The 27,174-nt window shown below is 44.1% G+C and overlaps 1 protein-coding gene across 3 annotated transcripts in view; it reads left to right on the top strand.

Annotated features, from left to right (window-relative positions):
- Positions 1-27,174, top strand: part of ptprc (protein tyrosine phosphatase receptor type C) — a 209,506-nt gene that overhangs the window by 133,285 nt on the left and 49,047 nt on the right. For all 3 annotated transcript variants that reach the window (XM_055642453.1, XM_055642454.1, XM_055642455.1), the window contains 2 exons: positions 21,139-21,255; positions 22,787-22,960. In XM_055642453.1, the coding sequence (XP_055498428.1) occupies positions 21,139-21,255; positions 22,787-22,960 (291 nt within the window). The remainder of the gene's footprint in view (positions 1-21,138; positions 21,256-22,786; positions 22,961-27,174) is intronic.

Consider the following 27,174-nt stretch of genomic DNA (forward strand, 5'->3'; position numbering starts at 1 on the left):
CTTCCTCCGTGAAGAGGTTTCTCCTGTGTTGACCCTATTCCTGTGCCCCTCATCCTTTTATATACTCCCATCAGGTCTCCCCTCAACCCCCTGCTTCCAGATAATGATTTCAAGTCATGTTTGATTGTCGGGTGTTTCTGGCTTCACTTGTCTTATTAGATCCATTTAATATTAAAAACTACAACCATCCCAATAGACGTGTCCAAACTACTTGTGGGCATTACCTTTTGACTTTGTACAAATATTGTCCTATTTATTTGTCTTTTAAAAAATTATATTCTGACCATTTTTTGCTGTTAAATTATGGGTTTTCCAAATAACTATGTTTATATATCTGTTGTGCTGCCTGCAAGTAAAGAATTTAATTGTTCGGTTTTGGGGCAACCACACACGAAAACTCTTCTTGCATGGACTCCTGATACTAGAGCCGTGTGCTCACAGGGGCTCTGCTGGATTACCTGTCCTAATCGGTGTGTGTCCTTATCGCTATGTTAGATTGCTGCATGCGTGTGTATCTGCAACGGTTCCGCTATTCCATGTTTGCATGCGCCCTATAGAAACATCCCTGGTCCAGCCCATCAATTCGCGGATCCAGCACCCGTGGTGTCTCAGACCGGCATGAAGTCACTCCTGGTCACCCCAGAGTGGAATGTGTGTGTGGGGAGCGCTGTATATATCGGTGGCTTGTTATTCTGCATCATGTTTTGCTTTCTTCACAGCAGAATCGCACTTACTCATGTGCACCTTACAGCACAGCTTAAGCAGTGAACCCACCTAGCTCACGTATGTCACAAAGCAACCTCTGACCTTGGCCAGCACCTCTGTGGTTAAGTGTGAAAGATGTGACTTGGATTTAGCTATTGGGGGTCACAGAATCAAGGGATATGGGGAGGGAATGCAGGAACGGGGTTACTGATTTGGGATGGTTTCAAAGGGCTGAACGCCTATATCCTGCATCTATTTTCTATGTTTCTACGTTTCACTCCTCCGAGGAATTTAAATCATCCTCAAACACTCATAACGCCCTGTCCCACGGTACGAGTTAATTCCAAGGAGTTCTTCCCGAGTTTTTTTTGCCCTGATTCGAACTCTGAGATTTACGGTAAGGGCCGCTTCGTCAGGACTATCGGGAAATGGACATTTTTCATCATGTTGAAAAACTCTCCACAAGTCTTCCCGATTACCTGCCGTTAGCGCTAAGAGGCCTCCCCGAGCTCCGACGATACCGCTACGTTTATTCGCCGTGCTTACCACGTTTGATTTTGTTTTAAATTCGGGAGAGCTCTTGGAATGAACCGCACCGTGGGACCGGCTATAACATTGCAGGGCGGGTGTTTTGATGGTGTTCACCTCTCTCTATCTAGCACGGGACCTTTTAAATTGGTATGAGCACCTCTTGTTATGGGTCATGGTAATGATTGGTATTATAGTGCTCATCAATTCAATTGAGAGCACCCATTGAGGTCAGCGAATAAAGCCATTGAACTGTGCTGGTACAGAAATGGGCATCAGTGCGCCCACCGTTCCCGAGCCGCGGCCTCGTGGCCCGGGAGGATACCAGAGATGATGGGAGTCTGCATGCCGGATAATTACTGGTAAAAAAAATAAGCCACGGGCCGTATGATTTGGGTTACGGGCCGCATTCGACCTGAACATCACCTATTCCTTCTCTCCAGAGATGCTGCCTGTCTTGCTGTGTTAACTCCAACTTTTTGTATCTACCTTCAGTTTTAAACCCGGCATCTGCAGTTTCCTTCCTACACATCAACACTTTGTTGTGTTCTTTAGACCAGAGGGTGTGGATTTCGAGGATCTGTTGACACCTAGGATAAGTAGATTAGGTTTATTATTGTCACTGTGTTCTGAGGTAAAATAAAAAAGCTTTGTTTTAACGTTTTAAACAAACATTACCAGATATTCCACACATAGATACAATCTGTTCAAACTCAAGTACAATAGGTAGAGCAAAGGGGAAGATACAGAGTGCAGAATATAGTTGTCAGCATTGTAGCACATCGGTTCCAGAGACAAAATCCAATGTCATCAACGGAGTAGAGGTGAATTGGACGGTACCCTAGCTTGTGGACGACTGTTCAGAAGCCCGATCATTGAAGCATTAAGAAATGGTGCGATACTTAAGGTGGAAGAGAGATTTAGAAGAGTAGAGAGATTGAATAGGATGGTAGTAGATTGTGTGCTGGGGAACAGCATGCAAAATGCCATTGTTTTGCGGCATAATTTCAGTTTAGTTTATTGTCACTTGTACAGAGGTACAGGGAAAAGCTTTTGTTGCGTGCTAACCAGTCAGTAGGAAGACAATACACAATTACAATCAAGCTATTTACAATGTATAGATACATGATAAGTGAATAACGTTTAGTTGCAAGATAAAGCCAGCCAAAGTCCGATCAAGGATAGTCCCGGGGTCACCAATGAGGTAGATTAGTAGTTCAGCACTGCTCTCTGTGGTTGAGGTATGATGATTCAGAATTGCTTGATACCAGCTGTGAAGCAACTGTCCCAGAATCTGGAGGTGTGCGTGTTCACACTTCTTTACCTTTTGAATGATGGGAGAGGGGAGAAGAGGAGTGGCCAGGGTGAGACTGGTCTGATGATGCTGCTGGCCTTGCCGAGGCAGCGTGAGGTGTATAAGTGGTAGTCAATGGAAAGGGAGGTTGGTTTGAAGGAGGTTCCATAGATTTCAACCCAAATCCAGAAACAAAAGTTTAGAGATGAGGTGCGTAAATTACTGCTCCTATTGTTGCCCGGGGAAATGGTCACTATCTGAATGACACAACTGATATTTGTCCCTTGCAGTTGCTTCTTTTTAAGGGTGTATATGCCAGTCCGCAAGCAAATTGTTTTGATGCGCATTTTCGGTTTGAAGTTAAAATACTGCCTTTCTCTGCTGCCAAGCTGAGATGTTGTGGCCCAGCAGGCTGATTTTGAATGTTCCACTTCATTGCATGTTGCCAACCTATTAGGGTGTGGAATGGTAAGCTGGGTGTGTCAGATATGTGCACTTTCACTTATTGACTTTGATCTTTCTGCAGGCACAGGTAACACAACAGCCACCTACAACAGCACCGCAGTGGCCTACTGGATCCACTCCTATCACAGCAGTCCAAAGTATTTCTATCAAACCATTTGCACTCCTGTCCGGTCATTGACTAATGCAGAGAACCTTTCTTCTTGCTAACATCTCTCGCACCTGCAAGCAGCATTGACAGAATAAAGGACAAATGAAGACTTCAGTTTGAGATTGTTGGTAGACACAAAAATGCAGGAGTAACTCAGCGGGTCAGGCAGCATGACAGGAGAGAAGGAATGGGTGACCTTTCAAGTCAAGACCCTTCTTCAGACGCAGGTTGATTTTGTCAATGGAAACTTACTCGTAAAAAAACCCAGAGAAACACAGAACTGCAAAATATGTGCACAAAAAGACAAAAAGTGCTGGAGTAACACAGCCGGTCAGGCAGCATCCCTGAAGAACATGGATAGGTGAAGGTTCGTGAGGAAGGGTCCCGACCTTTAACGTCACCTATCCATGTTCTCCAGAGATGCTGCCTGACCCGCTGAGTTACTCCAGCACTCTGTGAAACGCCACCTATCCATGTTCTCCAGAGATGCTGCCTGACCCGCTGAGTTACTCCAGCACTCTGTGAAACGTCACCTATCCATGTTCTCCAGAGATGCTGCCTGACCCACTGTGCTACTCCAACACTTTGTGTAAAATTTTGTGTAAAATTTCCATGAGCATTCAATACTTCCTGTGGTCATTGCCTTGCATTCTGACCGTTGTGCCGTTAAACCAGTGAGTGATTGGATTTGGAGGATAAAAATGAATCACAGTTCCATTGGCAGCGAAGGATAAATTATTCTTCTGGTAGAGAAATAAAGCCAGAACTTATGTAAGCAGGTAAAAATCAAATGCTTGGTTAGTGAAGCTTTTATCTAGCTCCAGAAACAAGAAGGTAAGAAGTGAGTTGCATGATTCCATAGTGCAGTATATGTGGCTGCCATACTAACTACCCCTGGGGACCACTCCCCACCACACCCTCCCATCTCCTCAGCTCTAACCCAAGGATAGTCCATACAGTTAGAACATTCTAAACACCTACCAATGATTGTAAGCCCAAACATGTTTATTCCAATTTACTACTTTTCAAACTATGCCCTATTGAGAGTAATTGGCTGGATTATTTTTGCATTTAAAGTGCCAAAAGTGTAATTTAGGTTTGAAAGTTAAGAATTTGAATATAGAAGTTGGGATGTAATGTTAAAATTGTACAAGGCATTGGTGAGACCAAATCTGGAGTATGCTGTACAATTTTGGTCGCCAAATTATAGGAAGGATGTCAACAAAATAGAGAGAGTACAGAGGAGATTTACTAGAATTTGTTGCCTGGGTTTCAGCAACTAAGTTACAGAGAAAGGTTGAACAAGTTAGGGCTTTATTCTTTGGAGCGCAGAAGGTTAAGGGGGGACTTGATAGAGGTTTTTAAAATGATGAGAGGGATAGACAGAGTTGATGTGGACCAGCTTTTCCCATTGAGAATAGGGAAGATTCAAACAAGAGGACATGTCTTTAGAATTAAGGGACAGAAGTTTAGGGGTAACATGTGGGGGAACTTCTTTACTCAGAGAGTGGTAGCGGTGTGGAATGAGCTTCCAATGGAAGTAGTAGAGGCAGGTTCGTTGGTATCATTTAAAAATAAATTGGATAGGCATATGGATGAGAAGGGAATGGAGGGTTATGGTATGAGTGCAGGCAGGTGGGACTAAGGGAAAATAATTGTTCGGCACGGACTTGTAGGGACGAGATGGCCTGATTCCGTGCTGTAATTGTTATATGGTTATATGGTTAATTCAAATCTGTAACAGACTGTATTCTGTTCTTAATTCCAGATTCGACACAACCTAATGATCCGAACTGTGGTAAGAAAACTTTTTAAACAATGTACACAATTGATCAATTCAATCGAATGTCTGAAATCATGAGAGAAATAGGTCGGGTAGATGCACAAAGTCTCTTACCCTGAGTGGGTGAATCGAGGATCTGAGGTCATTGGTTTTGATGCATGCTGGGTGTCTATTCGTGGAGCGCAGGTGGATGAGGGGTGATTTCTTATAGAGGTGTATAAAATCATGAGAGGAATAGATCGGGTAGGTGCACAAAGTCTTTTGCCCGGAGTAGGGGAATCGAGGACCAGAGAGCATAGGTTTAAGGTGAAGGGGAAAAGGTTCAATTGGAATCTGAGGGGTAACTTTTTCACACAAAGGGTGGTGGGTGTATGGAACAAGCTGCCAGAGGAGGTAGTTGAGGCTGGGACTATCACAATTTTTAAGAAACAGTTAGACAGGTACATGGATAGGACAGGTTTCAAAGGATATGGATCAGCGCAGGCAGGTGGGACTATTGTAGACTATTGTAGATGGGACATTGTTGGCTGGTGTCGGCAAGTTGGGTCCGAGGGCCTAGTTCCACACTGTATCACTCTATGACTATAATTGGAAAATATTCATTGGGGATCTCTCTACTTTATCTAGTGATGGAATGGCACATCAGCACCGCCAAAAAGTTAAATGTCGTTATTTTGTTCTCTAGCCCCGCGATACGTATGTTTATAATGCTGTACACCGGCACCATTTTGTGTACAAAAAACATTGATGGTTCAGATCATAAAACGTTTGTTTGCAGTGATTTTTTAATTGATGATGCTAACCTATAATATCAACTGGCACATCATGCTTTGTCCATTATAAACTGGCATCTTTATTGCTAATACGAATAGAGTAATTGAATCATAGAGTGGTACAGTGTGGACACAGGCCCTTCAGCCCAACCTGCTCAAACTAACCAACAATGTCCCAGCTTCACTAGTCCCACCTGCCCGGGTTGGGTACATATCCCTCCAAACCTGTCCAATCCATGTAAGTGTCCAGCAATTTCTTAAATATTGCGATAGTCCCAGCCTCAACTACCTCCCCTGGCAGCTTGTTTCATAAACCCACCACCCACTGTATGAAACAGCTACCTCTCTGATCCGTATTAAATCTTTTCCCCTTCACCCTATACTACCTCTGTTCTCTGGTCCTCGATTCTGATTTTATACACCTCCTTAATATCACACCTCATCCTCCTGCACTCCAAGGAATAGTGTCCCAGCCATCTCAACCTCTCCCTATAGCTCAGGCACTCTAGTCCTGGCAGCATCCTCATGAATCATCTCTGAACCCTTTCCAGCTTAACAACCTCTTCCCTGTAACATGGTGCCCAGAACTTTGCACAATAATCTAAATGCAGCTTCACCAATGTCTCATGCAACTGCAACATGATTGAAGGAACCATGCACTTGCACTCCTAGATCACTTCCCAGAGGCCTACCATTCATTGTGTAGGCCCTGCCCATGTTAGATGTCCCAAAATGCAACAGCACCCTTTCTCTGTATTAAATTAAATCACCATTCCTCCGCCCACCTGGCCAATCGATCCAGATCCTGCTGCAATCTTTTACAACCATCTTCACTGTCTGCAAAACCACTCACTTGTGTATCATCAGCAAACTTGCTAATCTTGCCTGTATGGTCTCATCCAAATCATTGATATGGGATATAAATGACAAAAAGTCACGGACCCAGCACCAAACCCTGAGGCACACCACTAGTTACAGGTCTCCAGTCCGAGAAGCAAGCTTTTACCATCACCCTCTGCACCCTTCCATGAAGCCAATTTTCTATCCATTCAGCTCTCTCTCCTTGGATCCCAAGCGATTTAACCTTCCAGAGCAGCCTACCGCCTTGTTGCAGCACCTTGTTGAATGCTTTGCTGAAGTCCATATATACAACATCTACAGCTCTGCCTTCATCTTCAAAAAATTCAATCAGATTTGTAAGACACGACCACCCACGTACAAAACAGTTTCTGAAAACATTTAAAGTTGACATTCAAACATTTAATTAAAATGCCATTTTATGTGTGACAATAGACAATAGGTGCAGGAGTAGGCCATTTGGCCCTTCGAGCCAGCACCGCCATTCAATGTGATCATGGCTGATCATCCACAATCAGTACCCCGTTCCTGCCTTCTCCCCACATCCCTTGATGCTCCCAGGTTTTGAAAATGGGGATTATTAACCATGGTCTCATTGAAAGGATTTGTGCAGGAAATCATGACATTTTCCTGCCTACATCATTGGGATGTGGGAGGAAACCGGAGCACCCGGAGGAAATCCATGCAGTCATAGGGTGACCATGTAAACTTCGTATAGACAGCACCCGTGGTCAGGACCCAACCCGGGTCTCTGGCAGTATAAGGCAGCAGCTCCTACCACTGCACACCGTGGTGTCCAAAGAGGGCTCTTAGGGAACATTTGTGTACAAGGACAGCTGAACTACAAGTAACCAAGTCGAAAAAAATTCCACCTCCGTTCCTTTTTGTCAGAAACGTAGCCATTAATCATTTGGCCCTTATTTTAGCAGCATATTTTATTGGTGGATTGTGAACATCACTGGCTGGAACCTCCTCTTAGATACCAGCTGGATGACAATAGACAATAGACAATAGACAATGGGTGCAGGATTAAGCCTTTCAGCCACTTGGGTCAGCACCACCATTCAATGTGATCATGGTTGATCATCCACCAATCAGTACCCCGTTCCTGCCTTCTCCCCATATCCCTTGACTCCACTTGATTTAAGAGCCCTATCTAGCTCTCTCTTGAAAGTAACCAGAGCACCAGCCTCTGAGGCAGAGAATTCCACAGACTCACAACTCTCTGTGAGAAAAAGTGTTTCCTCGTCTCTTGGATTACCCCTTATTCTTAAACTGTGGCCCCTGGTTCTGGACTCCCCCAACATCGGGAACTACTTCTAGCGTGTCCAAACCCTTAATAAACATAGGTTTTAATAAGATTCCCTCTCATCCTTCTAAACTCCAGAGTATACAAGCCCAGCCGCTCCATTCTCTCAGCATATGACAGTCCCGCCATCCCGGGAATTAACCTTGTAAACCTACGCTGCACTCCCTCAATAGCAAGAATGTCCTTCCTCAAATTAGTGGACCAAAACTGCACACAATACTCCAGGTGTGGTCTCACTAGGGCCCTGTACAACTGCAGATGGACCTCTTTGCTCCTATACTCAACTACTCTTGTTATAAAGACCAACATGCATTCGCTTTCTTCATTGCCTTCTGTAACTACATGCTTACTTTCATTGACTGATGAACTAGGACCCCCAGATCCTCCTCCCAGTTCACACTGCCACCCAGCTTTGTGTCATCTGCAAATTTGCTAATGTTACTTTGAATCCCTTCATCTAAATTATTGATGTGTTTTGTAAATATCTGCGGTCCCAGCACCGATCCTTGTGGTACCCCACTAGTCACTGCCTGCCATTCGGAAAGGGACCAGTTAATCCCTACTCTTTGTTTCCTGTCTGCCAACCAATTTTCTATCCATGTCAGCACTCTACCCCCAATACCATGTGCCCTAATTTTGCCCACTAATCTCCTATGTGGGACCATATCAAATGCTTTCTGAAAGTCCAGGTACACTACATCCACTGGCTCTCCCTTGTCCATTTTCCTAGTTACATCCTCAAAAAATTCCAGAAGATTAGTCAAGCATGATTTCCCCTTTGCAAACCCACGCTGATTCGGACCGATCTGTTACTGCTATCCAAATGTGCCGCTGGAGTCTTTTATAATTGACTCCAGCATCTTCCCAACCACTGATATCAGGCTAACTGGTCTATAATTCCCTGTTTTCTCTCTCCCACCTTTCTTAACAAGTGGGATAAAGCTACGCTGCAATCCACAGGAACTGATCCTGACAATATAGAACATAGAAAAATTATCACCAATGCACCCACGATTTCTCGAGCAACTTCCTTAAGTACCCTGGGATGCAGACCATCAGGCCCTGGGGATTTATCAGCCTTCAGTCCCATTAGTCTACCCAACACCATTTCCTGCCTAATGTGAATTTCCTTCAATTCCTCTGTCACCCCAGATCCTCTGGCCACTAGTACATCAGGAAGATTGTTTGTGCCCTCCTTAGTAAAGACCTGTTCATCTGCCATTTCTTTGTTCCCGATAATAAATTCTCCTTTTTAAGTCTTCAATTGTCCAACTTTGGTCTTTACTAATTTCTTTCCTCTTCAAATACCTAAAGAAGCTTTTACTATCCTGCTTTATATTCTTGGCTAGCTTACCTTCGTACCTCATCTTTTCTCCCCATATTGCCTTTTTAGTTATCTTCTGTTGCTCTTTAAACATTACCCAATCCTCTTGCTTCCCACTCATCTTTGCTACGTTGTGCTTCTCTTTTATTTTCATACAGTCCCTGACTTCCCTTGTCAGCCACGGTCGACCCTTACTCCCCTTGGAATCTTTCTTCCTCTTTGGAATGAACTGATCCTGTCCCTTCAGTATTATTCCCAGAAATACCTGCCATTGTTGTTCCACTGTCATCCCTGCTAGGGTATCTTTCCAGTCAACTTTGGCCAGCTCCTCCCTCAATGGCTCCATCGTCCCCTTTATTCAACTGTAACACTGACAACTCCGATTTACCCTTCTCCCTTTCCAATTGTAGATTAAATTTGACCTTATTATGGTCACTACCTAATGCCTCCTTAATGTTAAGTTTCTTTATCAAATCCTGTTCATTACATAACACTAAATCCAGAATTGCCTTCTCCCTGGTAGGCTCCAATACAAGCTGCTCTAAGAATCCATCATGAAGGCACTCCACAAAGTCCCTTTCTTGGGGTCCAGAACCAACCTGATTTTCCCAGTCTACCTACATGTTCAAATCACACATAACTACCATATCAATACCTTTGCAACATGCCAATTTTAACTCTTGATTCAACTTGCACCCTATATCCAGGCTACTGTTTGTGGGCCTGTAGATATGTCCCATTAGGGTCTTTTTACCCTTACAATTCCTTAGTTCTATCCATACTGACTCCACATCTCCTGTTTCAATGTCACCCCTTGCAAGGGACTGAATTTCATTGCTCACCATCAGAACTACCCCACCCCCTTTGCCCACCTGTCTGTCTTTTCGATAGGAGGTATACCCTTGAATACTCAGTTCCCTGCCCTCTTGTAGCCATGTCTCTGTAATTCCCACAACATCATACTTGCCAATTTCTAACTCAGCCTCAAGCTCGTCCACTTTATTTATTTCAATATTCATATTAATAATTGCATTCATTTACAACACTTTGATCTCCGTATTCACCTCCCCTCTCGCACCACTCACAATTGGCCCTAACCCTACTCTCTTATCCTTTCTCGAACTTTCCTTCCCATTAATTCGAGAGTCTTTTGTAACTTTTCCTGTACTCACTTCCCCTTCAACTCCATCTTTATAATCCCAATTAGTCAATCCCTCCCCCCCCGCCGCCACTATTTAGTTTAAACCCACACGTATCACCCTAGCAAACCTTTATTGTTGCCTAACCATGCAGGCTGTTGTTAACTCATTGTTTAAAAAGGTTTTTTGTAACTCTATGTAATGAGAAACTATTCAGGACTATTTTATATCGAACGATATTTTGTTGACCAAAATTTGTTGAGTTGTCCTAAAGAAAACTTCTCATATTTTTCTTTCAGAGAATTATAATCTTTCTTGCGCTGTAGATAGTGTGGGGGATACATCTTTCACTCTGAAGATAACATCCAATATCAGTGATAATTTCACCATTACTGTGAAGGTGTTCACTGATCCCAACAATCCTCCTCCTCAAGTGTTCCTATGTAATACGACTACAAATGAATGCCTGGTAGAAGTAAAGGGTCTTAAACCCTGTACCAACTATGAACCATCCATATTCAACATGAATTGCACCATACCCATACCTTTCTGTAAAACATCAATAATGACCAACCCAAACAACGGTAAGTGTTGTGTGACTCAATATGTTCCACCTAATTCAAAATAACATCCCCAAGTTCAAAGTTCAAAAGTGATTTGGCCAGGGAAGGCAGGGGTGGTGATGGAAGTAGAGTGGTTGTGACTGGAAGTCTGTAACCTGTGGTGTTCTCCAGAGATTAGTACTGGTCCTTCAGATTGTGTGATGTCATTTCGGCCGGCTGTTTCATAAGTTTACAGACCAGTCAAAAGTTGGCAGAGTTGTGCATTGCAAGGGAGGTTGTCAAAAGACCCAGAAAGATGTAGATCGCTTGAGGGGGTGGGCGGGGAAATGCTGGTGGTGTTTAACCTGGACAGGTGTGAGGTGTCACACTTTGGGAGGTCAAACGCAAGAGGAAAATGCACAGTTAACAGACACAAAATGCTGGAATAACTCAGCAGGTCAGGCAGCACCTCTGGTGAAAAGGAATAGGTGATGTTTTGGGTCGAGACTGAGAGTCAGGGGAGAGGGAAACTAGAGGTATGAAACGGTATAAAGATCAAATTAATGAAAGGTATGAAAAGAGCAAATGAAAGCCAGCAATGATGTGCAAGGAAAGATGGAGCCCACTATGGTCCATTGTTGGTTGTGGAGAAGGTGTGATAATGAGTGGATACAAACAGTGTAACTAAGCAGGACAAGAGTGAAATTAATAGGATGGCTAAAGTGGGGAAGGCATGGAGAGAGAGGGAATGAAGTTAGAGAAATCAATATACATACCTCTGGGTTGTAGCTGCCCAAGTAAAATATGTACACAGTTCATGGCATGACCTTTAGGAACAATGACATATGGTGGTATCTTGGGATTCAAGTGCACAGCTCCCTGAAAACAGTAACAATAGTACATAGGGTGGTAAAAGCATACAACATTCTTGCCTTTATTGATTATGGAATTGAGTATAACTATAACTGGTGGTGCAGCTGCATAAAATAATCGTGGTATGTTATGCAGTTCTGGTCACCACATTACTGGAAGGGTGTGGAGGCTTTGTAGAGGGTGTGGAAGAGATCTTGGCAGAACACTGCTTGTATTTGTGAGTATTACCTCCAAGGAGTGGATGAACAAACTTAGATTGTTTTCTCTGGAACATTAGAGGCTAAGGGGAGATGTGACAGGAGCATAATATGTTATGCGGCGTAGATAGAGGTAGATTTAGTATTGTCCCCAGGAAATGTAAAAATACTGGAGGATATAGTTTTAGGATGAGAGGGTGGAAGTTTAAAGGAGATTTGTGAGCCAAGTTTTTGTTTGCTGGAAGTTGTAGGTGCCTGGAATGTGCTGTCAGTTGAAGCAGACATGGCAGCGACATTTAAAAGACACATGAACAGGCAATGGATGGACAGATACAGACCATGTGCAGGAAGATAGGATTAGTTTAAATTGGTCCCTTCTTCTTTAAGCCTTTAAGAGTCTGGAATTCATGATGCAGCTTTTTCAGACTTTGGTCAGGCCACGTTTGGAGTATTGCGTGCAGTTCTGGTTGGCCCATTATAGGAAGGATGTGGAGACTTTGGAGAGGGTGCAGAGAAAGATGCTGCCTGTATTAGGGAGTATTAGCTACAGGGAGAGGTTAGACAGATTTGGATTGTTTTCTCTGGAACACAGAGGTTACAGCGAGGCTTGATGTAAGTATATAAAATTATGAAACATCGATAGAGTAGACAGTCAGAATCTTTTTCCCAGGATGGAAAAATAAAATACGAGAGGGCAGAGCTTTAGGGTGAGAGTGGCAAAGTTTAAAGGAGATGTGTGGGGCTAGGTTTTTTTATACAGAGCGTGGTAAGTGCCTGGAACGTGCTGCCAGGGGTGGTAGTGGAGGCAGATACAATATTGGCATTTAAAGATACATTTGTATAGGCACATGGATAAGCAGGCGGTGGTGGGATTGGGATTATATGCAGGCAGATAAGAGTTAGTCATGGCATCATGTTAAGCACAGACATTGTGGGCCGAAGGGCCTGTTGCTGTGCGGTACTGTTTTATATTCAGCACACTCAGCGTGGACCAACAAATCTGTACCGATGCTTCCCTGTTGTATGTTCAATGTTCGAACTTTTATATAAGGGATAGACTTTAGAATGCCTGTTTGTATTGCCAACTGCCCTTAATAAAATACACATTGGACATATGCTGCAACGATGCAGAAAAACAATAATACCCTTTTTCATCCCTTTATATTCAAATGTTCACTATCTTCAGAACGTGGAGCTTTAGTACATTTTCAGTGTGATGAATGAAAACTTATCAGGTAAACATTGTTTTTGAATAATTTATTTTCAAGGTTCTTTCAGCATTGAACCAGATAAAAACGATCCGCATACGTTCTCAGTGGTGCCAGAAAATGATTCACAAAGATGCAAAGTGGAATATCATTGGAATTGTACCCAGAACAAAGGTAATTATACAATACGATGGAATTTTATTTATCCCAGGAGGGAAATTGATCTGCCAACAGCCATAAAACACAAAACACATGGAACAAGAAATTAAAGTGACGAGTGGACAGGATTGGGCATGTGCACAGATTGGGGAGGGGGAGTCAGTCTACCCCATGACAGAAGGGGGAGGAGTTGTACAGTTTGATAGCCATAAGGAAGAAGGATCTCCTGTGGCGTTCAGTCCTGCATCTTGGTGGAAACAGTCTGGCGCTGAAGGCTCTCCTCAGGTTGATCATGGAGGGGTGAGCTGTATTGTCCAGGATGCTCTGCAGTTTGAGGAGCATCCTCCCCTCCATCTCCCATGAATCCCACTCCGCCACCAGGACGGAGCCTGCCTTCCTGATGAGCTTGTTGATCCTCTTGGTGTCCGCAGCCTTCGCCCTGCTGCCCCCAGCACATGACAGTGAAGATGATGGCACTGGCTACCCACGATTGGTAGAACTTATGCAGCATCTTACTGCAGACATTGAAGGAGTGGAGTTCCTCTTCTTATAACATTCATCACATTCTCTGTTTAGTTTATTTTAGAGATAAAGCTAGGAAACATGGGCAGGTGGGACCAGCGTAGATGGGACACCATGGTTGACATGAGCAAGTTGGGTCTAAAGGCCTGCTTCGTACTGTATGACTCCATGGCTCTACAATTCCTGTGACATAGGAAGGATATGTTGCTAAAGTAATAAAACGGATTATTTCAAAGATAGAAACAAAGTGCTGGAGTAACTGAATGGGTCAGGCAGCATTTCTGTGGCGTTTCTGGTTGAGGCCTTTGCCCTACCGGGTACGCTTTGATTATGGGCTGTGTCAGGAAGTGAAGTTGAGCAATGAGCAGCATCCTCACGATGGATCAGGACTCATCTTCCCCACGATGGTAAGCATGGGCAAAGTAGTAGATGGGACAAGGGTATCTTTACACCTCATGTACAAAGGTTCAATCGCACAGTTCCTTCTGCGACCGTACAAAGATTAAAACTTTTAATATTACGACATGTTTGTTAAAGTTTAAGAAAGCAAATTTATCAATAAATTAGTTACCCCGGTTCTTAAACAGCTTAACTAGCTTATAGCAGGAAGATAACCTGCCACAGACACCAACAGCATTGAGCGATGTGCATAGCAATGGTTTTGTTTCTGCGAACAAAGCACTGGTGATTTGTAACATCGGTCAGCAAACCAAGCTACTGGGCTGAAGGTTGGCACAAAATTTTGGAGTAACTCAACAGGTCAGGCAGCATCTCTGGAGAGAAGAAATGGGTGACGTTTCGAGTCAAGACCCATCTTCAGACTGCTGTTGGTCTGTTCTCTGGGAAGGCAGGGTTGAAACGCAGAGAAGCTGTAATAAACATAGAAGCATATGCTTCTTAATATGCCTTCAGCCCTACTTGCCCACACCAGCCAACATGTCCCAGCTGCACTCGTCCCACCTGCCCGCATTTGGCCCATACCCCTCCAAACCTGTCCTATCCATGTACATGTCTAACTGTTTCTTAAATGTTGGGACCCTGCCTCAACGGCCTCCTCTGGCAGCTTGTTCCATACACCCACCACCCTTTGTGTGAAAAAGTTACCCCTCAGATTCCTATTAAATCTTTTCCCCTTCACCTTAAACCTCTGGTCCTCGATTCATCTACTGTGGGCAAGAGAACCTGATCTCTTCCTCTCATGATTTTGTACACCTCTATAAAATCACGCCTCATACTACTTTGCTCCAAGGAATAGAGTCCCAGCCTGTTCGACCTCTCCCGACAGCTCAGATCCTCCGGTCCTGGCAACATCCTCGTATATCTTCGCTGAACCCTATCCAGCTTGGCAACATCTTTCATATAACATGGTGCCCAGAACGGAACACAAAACTTTAAATGATGCCTCTCCAACATCTTATACAACTGCAACATGACCTCCCATCTTCTATGCTCAACATGTATTGGTCAATGTTTAAATCATTGATAATGCTGAAATACAGTGGACAGTTTTGAAATCAATTGATCAGAAAGATCTGTGGACAGTGAAGAGGCTGCAAAATATCTTCTCAAGGGTGGTCTCAGGATTTGAAGAAGGAGGGAGTGAGAGGGATTAAACTGGTCCAGCTTTTCTCTTGACAAGGGAAGGCTGAGGGTGGAGGTAGTAAAACAATGAACAAACCTGATGGGATAAATGCAGGGAAGACATCCACATGTCATAAGGTCATAGGGTTATTAGTGACAGGAGTAGAATTAAGCTATTAAGTCGGCCTATTTGATATGCAGATAATTGGACAAATGCCAGAGATGAAAAGATAAAATGTGTGAGGTAAGGTCATAAGTGCTACAAGTAGAATTAGGCCATTCGGCCCATCAAGTCTACTCCACCATTCAATCATGGCTGATCTATCTCTCCCTCTTAAACCCATTCTCTTGCCTTCTCCCCATAACCTCTGATACCCACACTTATCAAGAATCTATCCACCTCTGCCTTAAATATATCCACTGATGGCCTCCACAGCACAAAGAATTCCACAGATTCGCCACCCTCTGAATGAAGAAATTCCTCCTCATCTCCTTCCTATAAGAACGTCCTTTAATTCTGAGGCTGTGACTTCTAATCCTCGACTCTCCCACTAGTGGAAACATCCTCTCCACGTGTGATGAAACAGAAATGATTGGTGATCAATGCAAGGCCACTGAAGATACTAATAGAGAATTCAAGAGGGTTTTCTTCATTCAAATAGGGGTAAGCTCAGTGCTACAAGGAATAGTTGACGCAAAGATTGTGATGAGGTGAGGGTAAATAATTAAATGAGGAAAAAGGCCTATGAGGATGAGCAAATATGGATCATTTCAGTTTGAGCAGTTTAGTTGCTTATTAAACTCTTTTGTTGCATGCTTTCCAGTCAGCGGAAAGACAACACATGACTACAATCAAGCCTTTTACAGTGTAGGTTTAAGAGTGTGGAGTGGTTGTACTTTGAGTTGGTAGATTTCCTTCTGTGGCCAACACACAAACAGTCACCTGGGTTGGGCGCCATCTTGGAATCAGATGTGGTGTGCCGACTGCGAAGAGATGCATGTGGCACATACCTCCAGTGTGATCAATTTATGTGCTTCAGTCTCAACATTATTATAACATTGCAGCCTAGAGAAGACTTAAATGTATTAACAGAGAGTAGCTTGTGTAGCCTATTGCCCAATGGTATGAAGATTGAATTCTCCAATTTTAGTTAACTGGTCAAACATCCCAACCAGCCCCATCTGAACACACATATTTCTCCTCACTTCACCCGCCCCCCCAACCCCCCCCCCCCCCCCCCCCCCCCCCCCCCCCCCCCCCCCCCCCCCCCCCATGCCCTTGAACCAGAATTCCTTCCTCTGGCTTCACAATTCACACCTGATCTATCCTTAATACAGAACTAAAGGACGTTCTTTTAGGGAGGAGATGAGGAGGAATTTATTTCGTCAGAGTGTGGTGAATCAGTGGAATTCTTTGCAAACAGACGGCTTTGGAGACCAAGTCAGTGGATATTTTTAAGACAGAGATCGATAGATTTTTGATTAGTACGGGTGTCAGAGGTTGTGGAGAAAAGGCAGGAGAATGGGGTGAGGAGGGAGAGATAGATCAGCCATGATTGAATGGCGGAGTAGACTCGATGTCGAATGGCCTAATTCTGCTTAGGACCTTACCTCACACATGTTATCTTTTCATCGCTGGCATTTGTCCAACTGTCTGCATATCAAGCCCCCCCTGCCCGTATATACTAAACACTCCCCGTTCCACCACAATCAGTGTGAAGAAGGGTCCCGATCCAAAACGTCACCTATCTATGTTCACAAATGTGTAAGAGGGAACTGCAGGTGTTGGTTGCATGTTTTATCCATGTTCTCCAGAGATGCTGCCTGACCTGCTGAGTTACTCCAGCACTCTGTGAAGCGTCACCTATCCATGTTCTCCAGAGATGCTGCCTGACCTGCTGAGTTACTCCAGCATTTTGAGTCATTATTTCTTAAATGGATTGGCATTTTTGTCATTTGTTTCATTTGGCCTTTCAGGAACAAATAATTATTCAATGAATGGACGAAGTTTCAATATTACAAATCTTTGTGATCCTCATAACTGTACGGTCACAATCCATAATTCCAACAATTGGACAGAATTGATACCGACATCTCTGACAGTACAACGTCCAGGTAGGCATCCAAGATTGTAATGATTTATGATGATCAGAATTCCAAAGAACTTTGGTCCAAGGATGAGCAGAGAGCTTTTCCCTTTGGATTTGGTGGACCTTTGCATTGGTTGGATTGTAATGGCCATGTTCTTGTGGCCAATACCTGTTGGGAAAGCTCAAGGCATCTATGTTTCTTTGAGTGGTCCTCAAAGAAGGAGCAAAGACAAAGATAAATTTACACTGTGCATTCTGTCTTCTTATGCAGCTGAAATTTTGCTTTGAAAAGACTATGGTCAGCTTCTTGACAAGTGTGCCCTGCTGCACACCCTACACCAATACCTGAACTCATAAATAACACCACTTACGAGAACCACCCTCAGTGTCCCCAGAAATCATTGAATCCCTTATACCAATGACCATTGCCACACAGTCCATTTACAGAGCACACTGTGTTAAGCAAAACATTGGCCGATTTGATTGCTGGGGCAAACTTGTTTTGTGGAGTTTAGTTTGGAGATTCAGCATAGAAACAGGCCCTTCGGCCCACCGAGGCCATGCCAACCAGTGATCCTCATACACTAGTTCTAACCCACACTTTAGAGACAATTTACAGAGGCCTACAAACCTGGACATCTTTGAGGTGTGGGAGGAACCCGGAGCACCTGGAGAAAACCCTTGCAGTCACGGGGAGAACGTACAAACTCCGTACAGACAGCACCCACAGTCACTTGGCCACTGTGCCGCCTCCGCTGCTTGTTCCTGCCTTCTGCTCTGAAAGCTGTCAGATAAATGAAAGGATATTGGTTTGGTTTTTTCCATTCTCAGAAAAGATAGTTCATTATTGATGGTACGGATGTAATGATCAAATCTCTGTGGAGGATTGGTGAATACTCCATTATAGGAAGGATGTGGGGTCTTTGGAGAGGGTGCCGAGGAAGTTTACCAGAATGTGGCCTGAATTAGAGGGTTTCAAGTACACGGAAAAATTGGAGAGGGGTGCAGAATTGAATAGAATACATTTTATCAGCCAAGCAAGGAATTTGCCTTGGTGCTTTGCTCGCAAGTAACAACACGATATACTGTAGACAATTAAAAATAAAACATTATAATTTAAACATGTGAAGAATGAAATAAAATACCAGAGCACAAGGAGGCAACAGATTTTTGGCTGTCGAGTAGAGCAACTACTCGTGGAAAAAAAGCTGTTACGTCTGGCTGTGGCGGCTTTGACAGTCCGGAGTCGCCTTCCAGAGGGAAGTGGTTCAAAGAGTTTGTGGCCAGGGTGAGAGGGGTCAGAGATGATCTTGCCCGCTCGCTTCCTGGCCCTTGCAGTGTACAGTTCATCAATGGAGGGAAGGTTGCAGCCAATAACCTCAGCTGATTGGACGATTTGCTGCAGCCTCCAGATGTCGTGCTTGGTGGCTAAGCCAAACCAGACCATGATGGAGAAAGTGAGGACAGACTCTATAATGGCCGTATAGAATTGGACCATCATTGCCAGTGGCAGATTGTGCTTACTCAGCTGCTGCAGAAAGCACATCCTCTGTTGGGCCTTGTTGACTGTGGAGTCGATGGTGGCCCCCTATTTAAGGTCCCTGGAGATGATGGTTCCAAGGAATTTAAATGACTCCACAGATGTGACTGTGGTGTTGTTGATGGTGAGTGGGGTGAGGGAAGGGAGAGCTCTCCTAAAGTCTACAATCAATTCCACTGTCTTAAGAGCATTGAGCTCCAGGTTGTTGCGATGGCACTAGGACCCCAGCTGTGACACTTCCTGTCTGTGGGCAGAGGAGGTTTACCAGACACCTGCCTGCATTAGAGGGTTTCAACTAGAGGGAATGGTTAGACAAATCTGGATTGCTTTCTTTGGAGCAAAGGCAGCTGAGGGGAGACCTGGTTGAAGTATATACAATTATTAGGGGTGTAGATAGAGTAGACAGTCAGAACATTTTTCCCAGGGTGGGAATATCAAAGACCAGGGTGACGGTGAGAGGGGCAAAGTTTAAAGGAGATTGTCAAGGATGGTGAGTGCCTGCAACGTGCAGCCAGGGCTGGTTGTGGAGGCAGATACGATAGCGGTGTGTAAGAGCCTTTAGATTGATATGCAGGGAATGGAGGGATATAAATCACGTGCAGGCAGAGGAGATTTGTTTATCGTGGAATCATTTGTAAGGAAGGCGAATGCAATATCAGCATTTATTTCAAGAAGGCCAGAATACAAAAACAGGGACGTAATGCTGCGATTGACAATGGTTGTTTAGTATGGGTTATCAGGGGTTACGGGGAGAAGGCAGGAGAATGTGGTTGAGGGGAGAGATATATCAGCAATGATTGAATGTCTGAGTAGACTTAATGGGTCGAAGGGCCTAATTGTGCTCCTCAAACTTACAAAGTTATCATGTTCGTCTTGAGCATTGTAATCAATGTTGGGAGCTGGTTCCGTACTCTCCTGCTGGTTAGCCGTTCTTCACACACTGAACTGCAACTGCTCTGAAGCATTCTGCTACAACCCTAACCTGTGCACTCACACCATCCTACACTGCATTAAATGTAAGCAGTACATGGCCCAACAACATATGTAGATCTATCGGGACTTTACACACCCATATGTTTCATTCGTCCCAGGCCAATGCTCTCTCATGATTGAACCTCTCGTGCACCAACTTCACCATCCACATTTGCATGCCCGTTATTCAACACGGCGGTCCATCAACATGACTGAGATCTGTGCATCAAGATAGAAAGTAGAGATACAGCATGAGAGAGCACTGTGGGGCAGAGGAAGAGTTGCTGCCTTGCAGTGCTACCAAACCTAGTTCAATACTGACCACTGCTGCTGTCTGGACAGAGTTTGTACGTTTTGCCTGTGACAGCATAGGTTTTCCCCGGGTGCTCCGGTTTCCTCCCGCACTCCAAAGATGTCTGTGTTTGTGAGTTAATTTGGCTTCGGTAAAAACTGTAAATTATCCTTAGCGTGTAGGATAGTGCTAGTGTAGGGGGTGATCGCTGGTTGGCACAGACTTGTGGGCAGAAGGGCACGTTTCCACGCTGTATTTCTAAACTACACTAAACTACGCATTGAAGCATGCATTTTGGCCCAGGGTCATCACCGACTGTGAACTACCCATTTATGCTAAACCTACATGAACCTAATCCAATGTTATTCTGTCTGTGTTGTCCTCAACCCCCCATGCTTACTCCCAGATTCTATCAGTCACCTACACACATGAGGCAATTTACAGAGGCCATTTAACCTACCAATTAACCTGACATCTTTAGGATGTGAAGTCTTTGGGAGGAAATCAGACCACCCGAAAGAAACACAAGCGGTCACGGGGAGAACATGCAAACTCCGTACAGAAAGCACCCATCATCAGCATCGAACCTGGGTCTCTGGAGCTGTGAGGCAGCAACTCAGCTGTAAGGCAGCAGGTACCACTGCACCACCGTGCTGCTCCCTCTGTCCTTCACAAACCCGTGATGAAACAGACTTTGAGCTAACTATTATTTAGCTTTAGGTCACAGCTCTACCAAGACGATTCAGTAAGGAATGAGTTCAAATACTTTTAAAGTAGTGTGGGCAAAATAATTGTACGACTGTTTTTACTAATACTGGACGTGTTCCATTTTACAGTACCAAGCACGCCGACTATTTTGAAAAATGAAGTTCGTATTGGTAATACATCCATTGTAGTGAGCTGGAAAAAAGCAAATCCTGACTTAAAATGCCTGTACTATGTTTCCATTAATGGTAAGAGCATTTCTGCAAAGTGCTACTTTTCAATAAATGTGTGTTATTTTTAGATTGGGTAGGAAGGAACTCCAGATGCTGGTTTACCCCCCACCCCACCCTCCACCTCCACTTTCAGTCTGAAGAGAGATTGTAACTCGAAACGTCACCTCTCCATGTTCTCCAGAGATGCTGCCTGACCCGCTGAGTTACTCCAGCACTCTGTGTCTTATTATGGGTTGTGTCAGCTCAGAACTTGTCACAGCAGTTCCTGCATTGGTATCCAATGACAATCACAATAATACTTTATTAACCAAGTATGTTTTACAACATACGAGGAATTTCATTTCCCAAGTCCGTCATACAAATAAAAAGCAACGGAACACACAAAACACATTTTAACATAAATATCCATCACAGTGACTCCTCAACATTCCCCACTGTGATGGAAGGCGAAAACAAGTTCAAATCTCTTCCCTTAGCGCTCCTGCAGTCGGGGGCCTCGAGCCCTCCGTTGACGGGACTATCTTGACTCCCGTAGCCAGCGGCGTTTGGGCCCCCCGCATCAAGTCGATTAGCTCCTGCATCCCTTGTGCCAGACAATAAGGCCCCGGGTCGGGCGGGTCGAGATTCTGAGCCATTGGAGCAACCTTCCACCATCACCCTCTGCTTCCTTCCATGGAGCCAATTTGCTATCCATTCAGCTATCTATCCTTGGATCCCATGCGATCTTCAGAGCAGCCTACCATGTGACACCTTGTTGAATATTTTGCTGAAGTCCATGTACACAACATCTACAGCTCTGCCCTCATCAACCTTTTTGCTCACGTCTTCAAAAAATCTGATTTGTGAGACACGACCTCCCACGTACAAACCCATGCTGACTGTCCCTAATCAGCCCTTGTCTGTTTAAATGCCTGTATATCCTATCCCTCAGAATAGTCTCTAGTAACTTTCTAACTACAAATGTTAAGCTCACCAGCCTATAGTTCCCAACATTTTCCCTGCAGCCCTTCTTGAAACATTTGCCACCCTCCTGCCTTCAGAGGTGACATTTCAGGTTGAGGTCCTTCTTCAGATGCTAAACGTCACCTATTCCTTGTCTCTAGAGATGCTGTCTGACCTGCTGAGTAACTACAGCTTTTTGTGTCTATCTTCGGTTCAAACCAGCATCTGCAGTTCCTTCCTATGGGTTTAAATTGGCACCATGTTTGGCATGGACATTTTGGGCTGGAGGCCCTGTTCCTGTGCTGTACTATGATAGACTCAAAGCGTTGGAGTAACAGCAGAATTACACTAGCACTTTGTGTCTATCTTTGGTGTAGACCAGCCTCTGCAGCATGCTGTGGCTGCAGTACTGTTCTATGTCCTAATGGGATGCTGGATTTCTCTCTGAACGCCATGCACCAGCAAGGGCTGCCGGTGACTTCACTGGCACACGTTCACCAAGGTCCTGGATGCAAGTGAAGTCACAGCACTCCAGAAATGATATTTAACAATATTAAGGTTTTGTAAATGTGATTCAAAGACATTTTCCATTTTCTTTTTACAGGGTCAGGAAAGAACAAGTCGCCTGAACTTGTCAACAGCAACTTCTCACATAACTTTACTGGACTGGAACCATTCAAATATTATACAGTTTGGGTTAAAGCTGTCAACACTGACTGCGAAAATGTTAATCAATCAAGTCAGGAAGCCTTCATCCACAATCGAACTAACGAAGGGTGTAAGTATTCCAATAACAACAGGAATTTGTTTCTCTGCATCAATATTGCAACTCAGTTATTAGCACAACTTCTTATTCCCCTCAAACATCAAGAATCAAGAGTGTTTTATTGTGCATAAGTTTATAATTGCACAAGTGATGGGAGCAGAATTAGGCCATTCGGCCCATCGGATTTACGAGAATGTTGCCAGAACTAGAGGGTGTGAGCTACAGGGAGAGGTTGAGTAGGCTGGGTCTCTATCCCATGGAGCGCAGGAGGATGAGGGGAGATCTTATAGAGGTGTACAAAATCATTAGAGGAATAGATCGGGTAGATGCACAGAGCCTTTGGCCCAGAGTAGGGGAATCGAGGACCAGTTAACATGGGTTTAAAGTGAAGGGGAAAAGATTCAATAGGAATCCGAGGGGAAACTTTTTAACACAAAGGGTGATGGGTGTATGGAACAAGCTGCCAGATTAGGTATTTGAGGCTGGGACTGTCCCATCGTTTAAGAAACAGTTAAACAGGTACATGGATAAGTCAAGTTTAGAGGGATATGGACCAAATGCAGGCAAGTGGAACCATTGTAGCTGGGATATTGTTGGCTGGTGTGGATGAGTTGGACCGAAGGGCCCGTTTCCATTGTATAACTCTGTGACTCTGTCTAATTCAATCATGGCTGATCTAACTCTCCTTTAAACCCATTCTCCTGCCTTCTCCCCATAACCCCTGACACCCGTACTAATCAAGAATAGTAAGATTAAATGAGAACTTACCAGTTTGAAGTTTGATCTTTATTTTATGAGTAATGTTGAGGGATTACGTGACGAACCCGCCAGGACGCGTGCGTGTCAATCTTCAAAGCAGCGGTGTGAAATCACAGATAACAGTAAATGAACTGAACATAGTAAGATTAGAGAAATAGGATACCAGTTGAACTTTATGATCGAGGGTGGGCGTGGAGGGCACGTAATCCCTCAACGTTACTCCTCATAAAATAAAGATCAAACTTCAAACTGGTAAGTTCTTGTTTAATTTTACTATTTTACTTCGGAGTCACATGAGTGACTACGTGAAGATTTTAAAGCTCTGTGATTTCATGCCGTGGAAACGAGTCCAGGCGTCATACACAGCATCAGTGGGCCAATGATGAGTGAACATTAATATAGCATTCAGATATGACATTGATATAGACATGTTGATGCTATTAATGAACAATTGTGGGAATCGTAACCTCCCTCAACCTGGAGGAAATATGAACCATACCTAACATAGAGTTGGCAAATAACCCCGATCTGGCAATGGGTTTACTCTGAATATTTGTACAGATTAATAGTTTGACCATCCTGCAGCCACTAGGATGTGGTCCATCCCTGCTGCTGAGGTATAGCGGTCCTGGTAGAGTGGGACTCAATTTCAATGTACACTCCTGTATATGCCAGACCCATTTAACCCTCTGGAGAAGGTTCGTAGTGATTCCTTCTAATGAGGTTAAATGTAACTAACAATATTGCTAGTCAGAGTCTATGAGGCTCTTAGGGGCCTTGACATACTGGTGTAGATGCGTGATCACACGCAACCCAAGGTCCATGGGATATGCAACATCTAGTTTGATCTGTGTCCCTGTCTACTCTGCTTGACTAATCATAAACAAAACATGTTATTATAGCCCGCAGATATGATCATTCTATCCAGTGTAGCAATAACTGGACCCATAGTGCTGTACTCAGCGCCATGGCATAACCACTAGTACGTGAGTTTGACCAAGGACAGGGATGTTGCTATTGCCCATCGGCGAAGTGACGTAGCACAATGTTAACAACTCATATCTCTGCGTCCCTAGGCCTAGGAGGTTTTTAGTTGACGATACCCTTCATAATCTAAACGTCAGAGGGTGAGACCGGAAAGAGTGGTTTATATTTTCCGCAGCCAAATGATGAGGAGATACTTCAGGCACAGTAAATGGAATTTTAACAATGTTATAATCCCATAAAACTGAATTTTAATGTGTCAGTCATCCGTGCCGAGTAAAACGTGAAGAAGAATAAACAATACTTCCCATCTACCATGCGGTTTGCTGCTATTTGGTGCTATCCCTGCAATCTGCAGTGGGCACTCCTAATGCTTATGGTTTGACAACCCGAGCCGCAGGAACCGGTCTCTCATCGAGTCTGTAAATCTAAGAATTGATTATATCATGCAGAGGATGGTTTCAACATCACAACTGAACCAGCATCTTTTTTTGTCCAGAAATAACCATGTAAGGTTTTATGCTCATTCCCCACATCAGCGGGAACCATGGGTATATAACCCAGGCAGGCACTATGAAAACCCGGAAGCGGGAGTCTTGCTGAATTTTGCAAGACCCGTCTATTGAGGCCAAATGGAGGAAGACATAACGAACATTCCTCCCTGTGTAGCGAGAATGCACCCTTCGCCACTAATATGCCTCGTATTTTTTTGCAACTGTTGATTGTGCCTGGATGCAAGCGTCTCAATCGTTAGTGTTCCATCGATCCACAATGTTATTAAATACTTTGTGATCACACATTCATTCTGTATCATCATTGATTTTTCATGATAATACACCAGTGCTAAATGCGGTTTGGTAAAACTATCACCGGATACTTTGATTTGGTTGTACCTTTGTGATTAACATATACCACCACCAAAGTGTATCACCTTGGACTTGTGCATGCAGGTTATGCCTATCCAGACACCCTTTAATGCACTGAATGCAACTGGTGTCCATTGGCAGTTGATACCATGACTGAACACTTGATAACTCATGCTAATCCCATCTGCCTCCGTAACTAGAGATGGTATTAGTAGATTTCCCATCTTTGGGCAATAGCATCAGTTTGGAAATAACTGAAGATTTACTGATGAGAGGTTTTTAGTGGAGCTGAATACTGTTTGTCCATCAATGTGACTTTGTTAGTTTCAGCCGAGAATAGCAGAGGTCTAATCTTTTGTCTCAGAGTTGATCCCAGACAAATAAATGGTTTGATTGTATCCTAATAATCAATAGTTTCAGTTGATATCAACTTAATTTGAATTTAACTGGACGGGTGAGAACCTCAATTTCTCAAATATAGCTATGTGGCTGATAAGGCTAATTTAGTAAAATGCAGTATGTTCAATAACAACCAGATTGGCAATGTCACTTATTTGTTAGCTCTGTGCAGTCGAAGCACTGATTATAATGATTTGGTAAATAATCTGGAAATTGAAGTTAGCCCATTTTGCATTGCCTCATCCAGTTAAATTTCAAATATCTTCAACCCTGTGAGAGGAAATGATTACATGGAAGTTATTCAGAAATGTCTATACTGCACATGCGGGTTGAGGCTGTTGACATTGATCAGTCCACATCCCATATTGTGAGCCTGCCTTGAAAGGCAAACTCCACCATACCTGTTGTGCAGCATAAACTCATCTTATGTTATCCCAAACCAGTGTAAATATTCAATCAGTTTGAGTATTACCAACTTGTATCCATGACAAGAGACGTCATCGATGTGACTCCATACCTTTATCCAAATGGGAGGACTTATGCAACCCGACCCAGGAGCTGCCTCAACCATGTGTGCATGATTTTGCACTTCTGCTCCTGGGAGGTAGAGGAGCTCGAGTACGGGGTTGGCGCATCTTCCAGGAAGGCCGTTCTGGGCTGTGGCCTGAAAAAGACCTTTGTCCTGGTTGTACGGCCTTCAAGCTTTCACCAACTTCAGTGCATCTTGGTTGGCTGGTGGGTGCGTAGGGGTGCTGCCGCTGGAGATGTGAGGTCTTGTGTGATGATGCAGCCTTCCTGAACCCAATGGCCCTCATCGAGCTCCTGCTGCTGGTTGTGTTGTTCCTGCACCCCCAGCACACTTGTGGTATCTTCAGCCAAACCGCTGTCTTCAGAGTCAGCCCAGAAGTGACTCCTAATGCTCCCCTCTGTCGAGGGAGATGCATTATGCAGCCCTCAATAAGGTGCTGCCTTGGGTGTCCTAGGACCCCATGGTGAATAGACTCCATATACAGGAGCATGTCACATTGGAGCTTCTGCTCCATTAACCGCTCCATGCGGGATATGCGATCACAATGCTCCCGCCGGTGGTGAGTCTTCACAGCCCGACTTGTCCGAGTCTTCGGGCCTGTCCGACTTTGCTTGGCCTTCCCGTCAGTCTGAGCTGTCGATTCCGACTGTGCAGTTGCCAGGTCGGAGATTGATGATCGATTAGCGATC

This window comes from Leucoraja erinacea, chromosome 10 (genome assembly GCF_028641065.1).
Source record: "Leucoraja erinacea ecotype New England chromosome 10, Leri_hhj_1, whole genome shotgun sequence".
In the NCBI taxonomy this organism is placed as follows: domain Eukaryota; kingdom Metazoa; phylum Chordata; class Chondrichthyes; order Rajiformes; family Rajidae; genus Leucoraja; species Leucoraja erinaceus.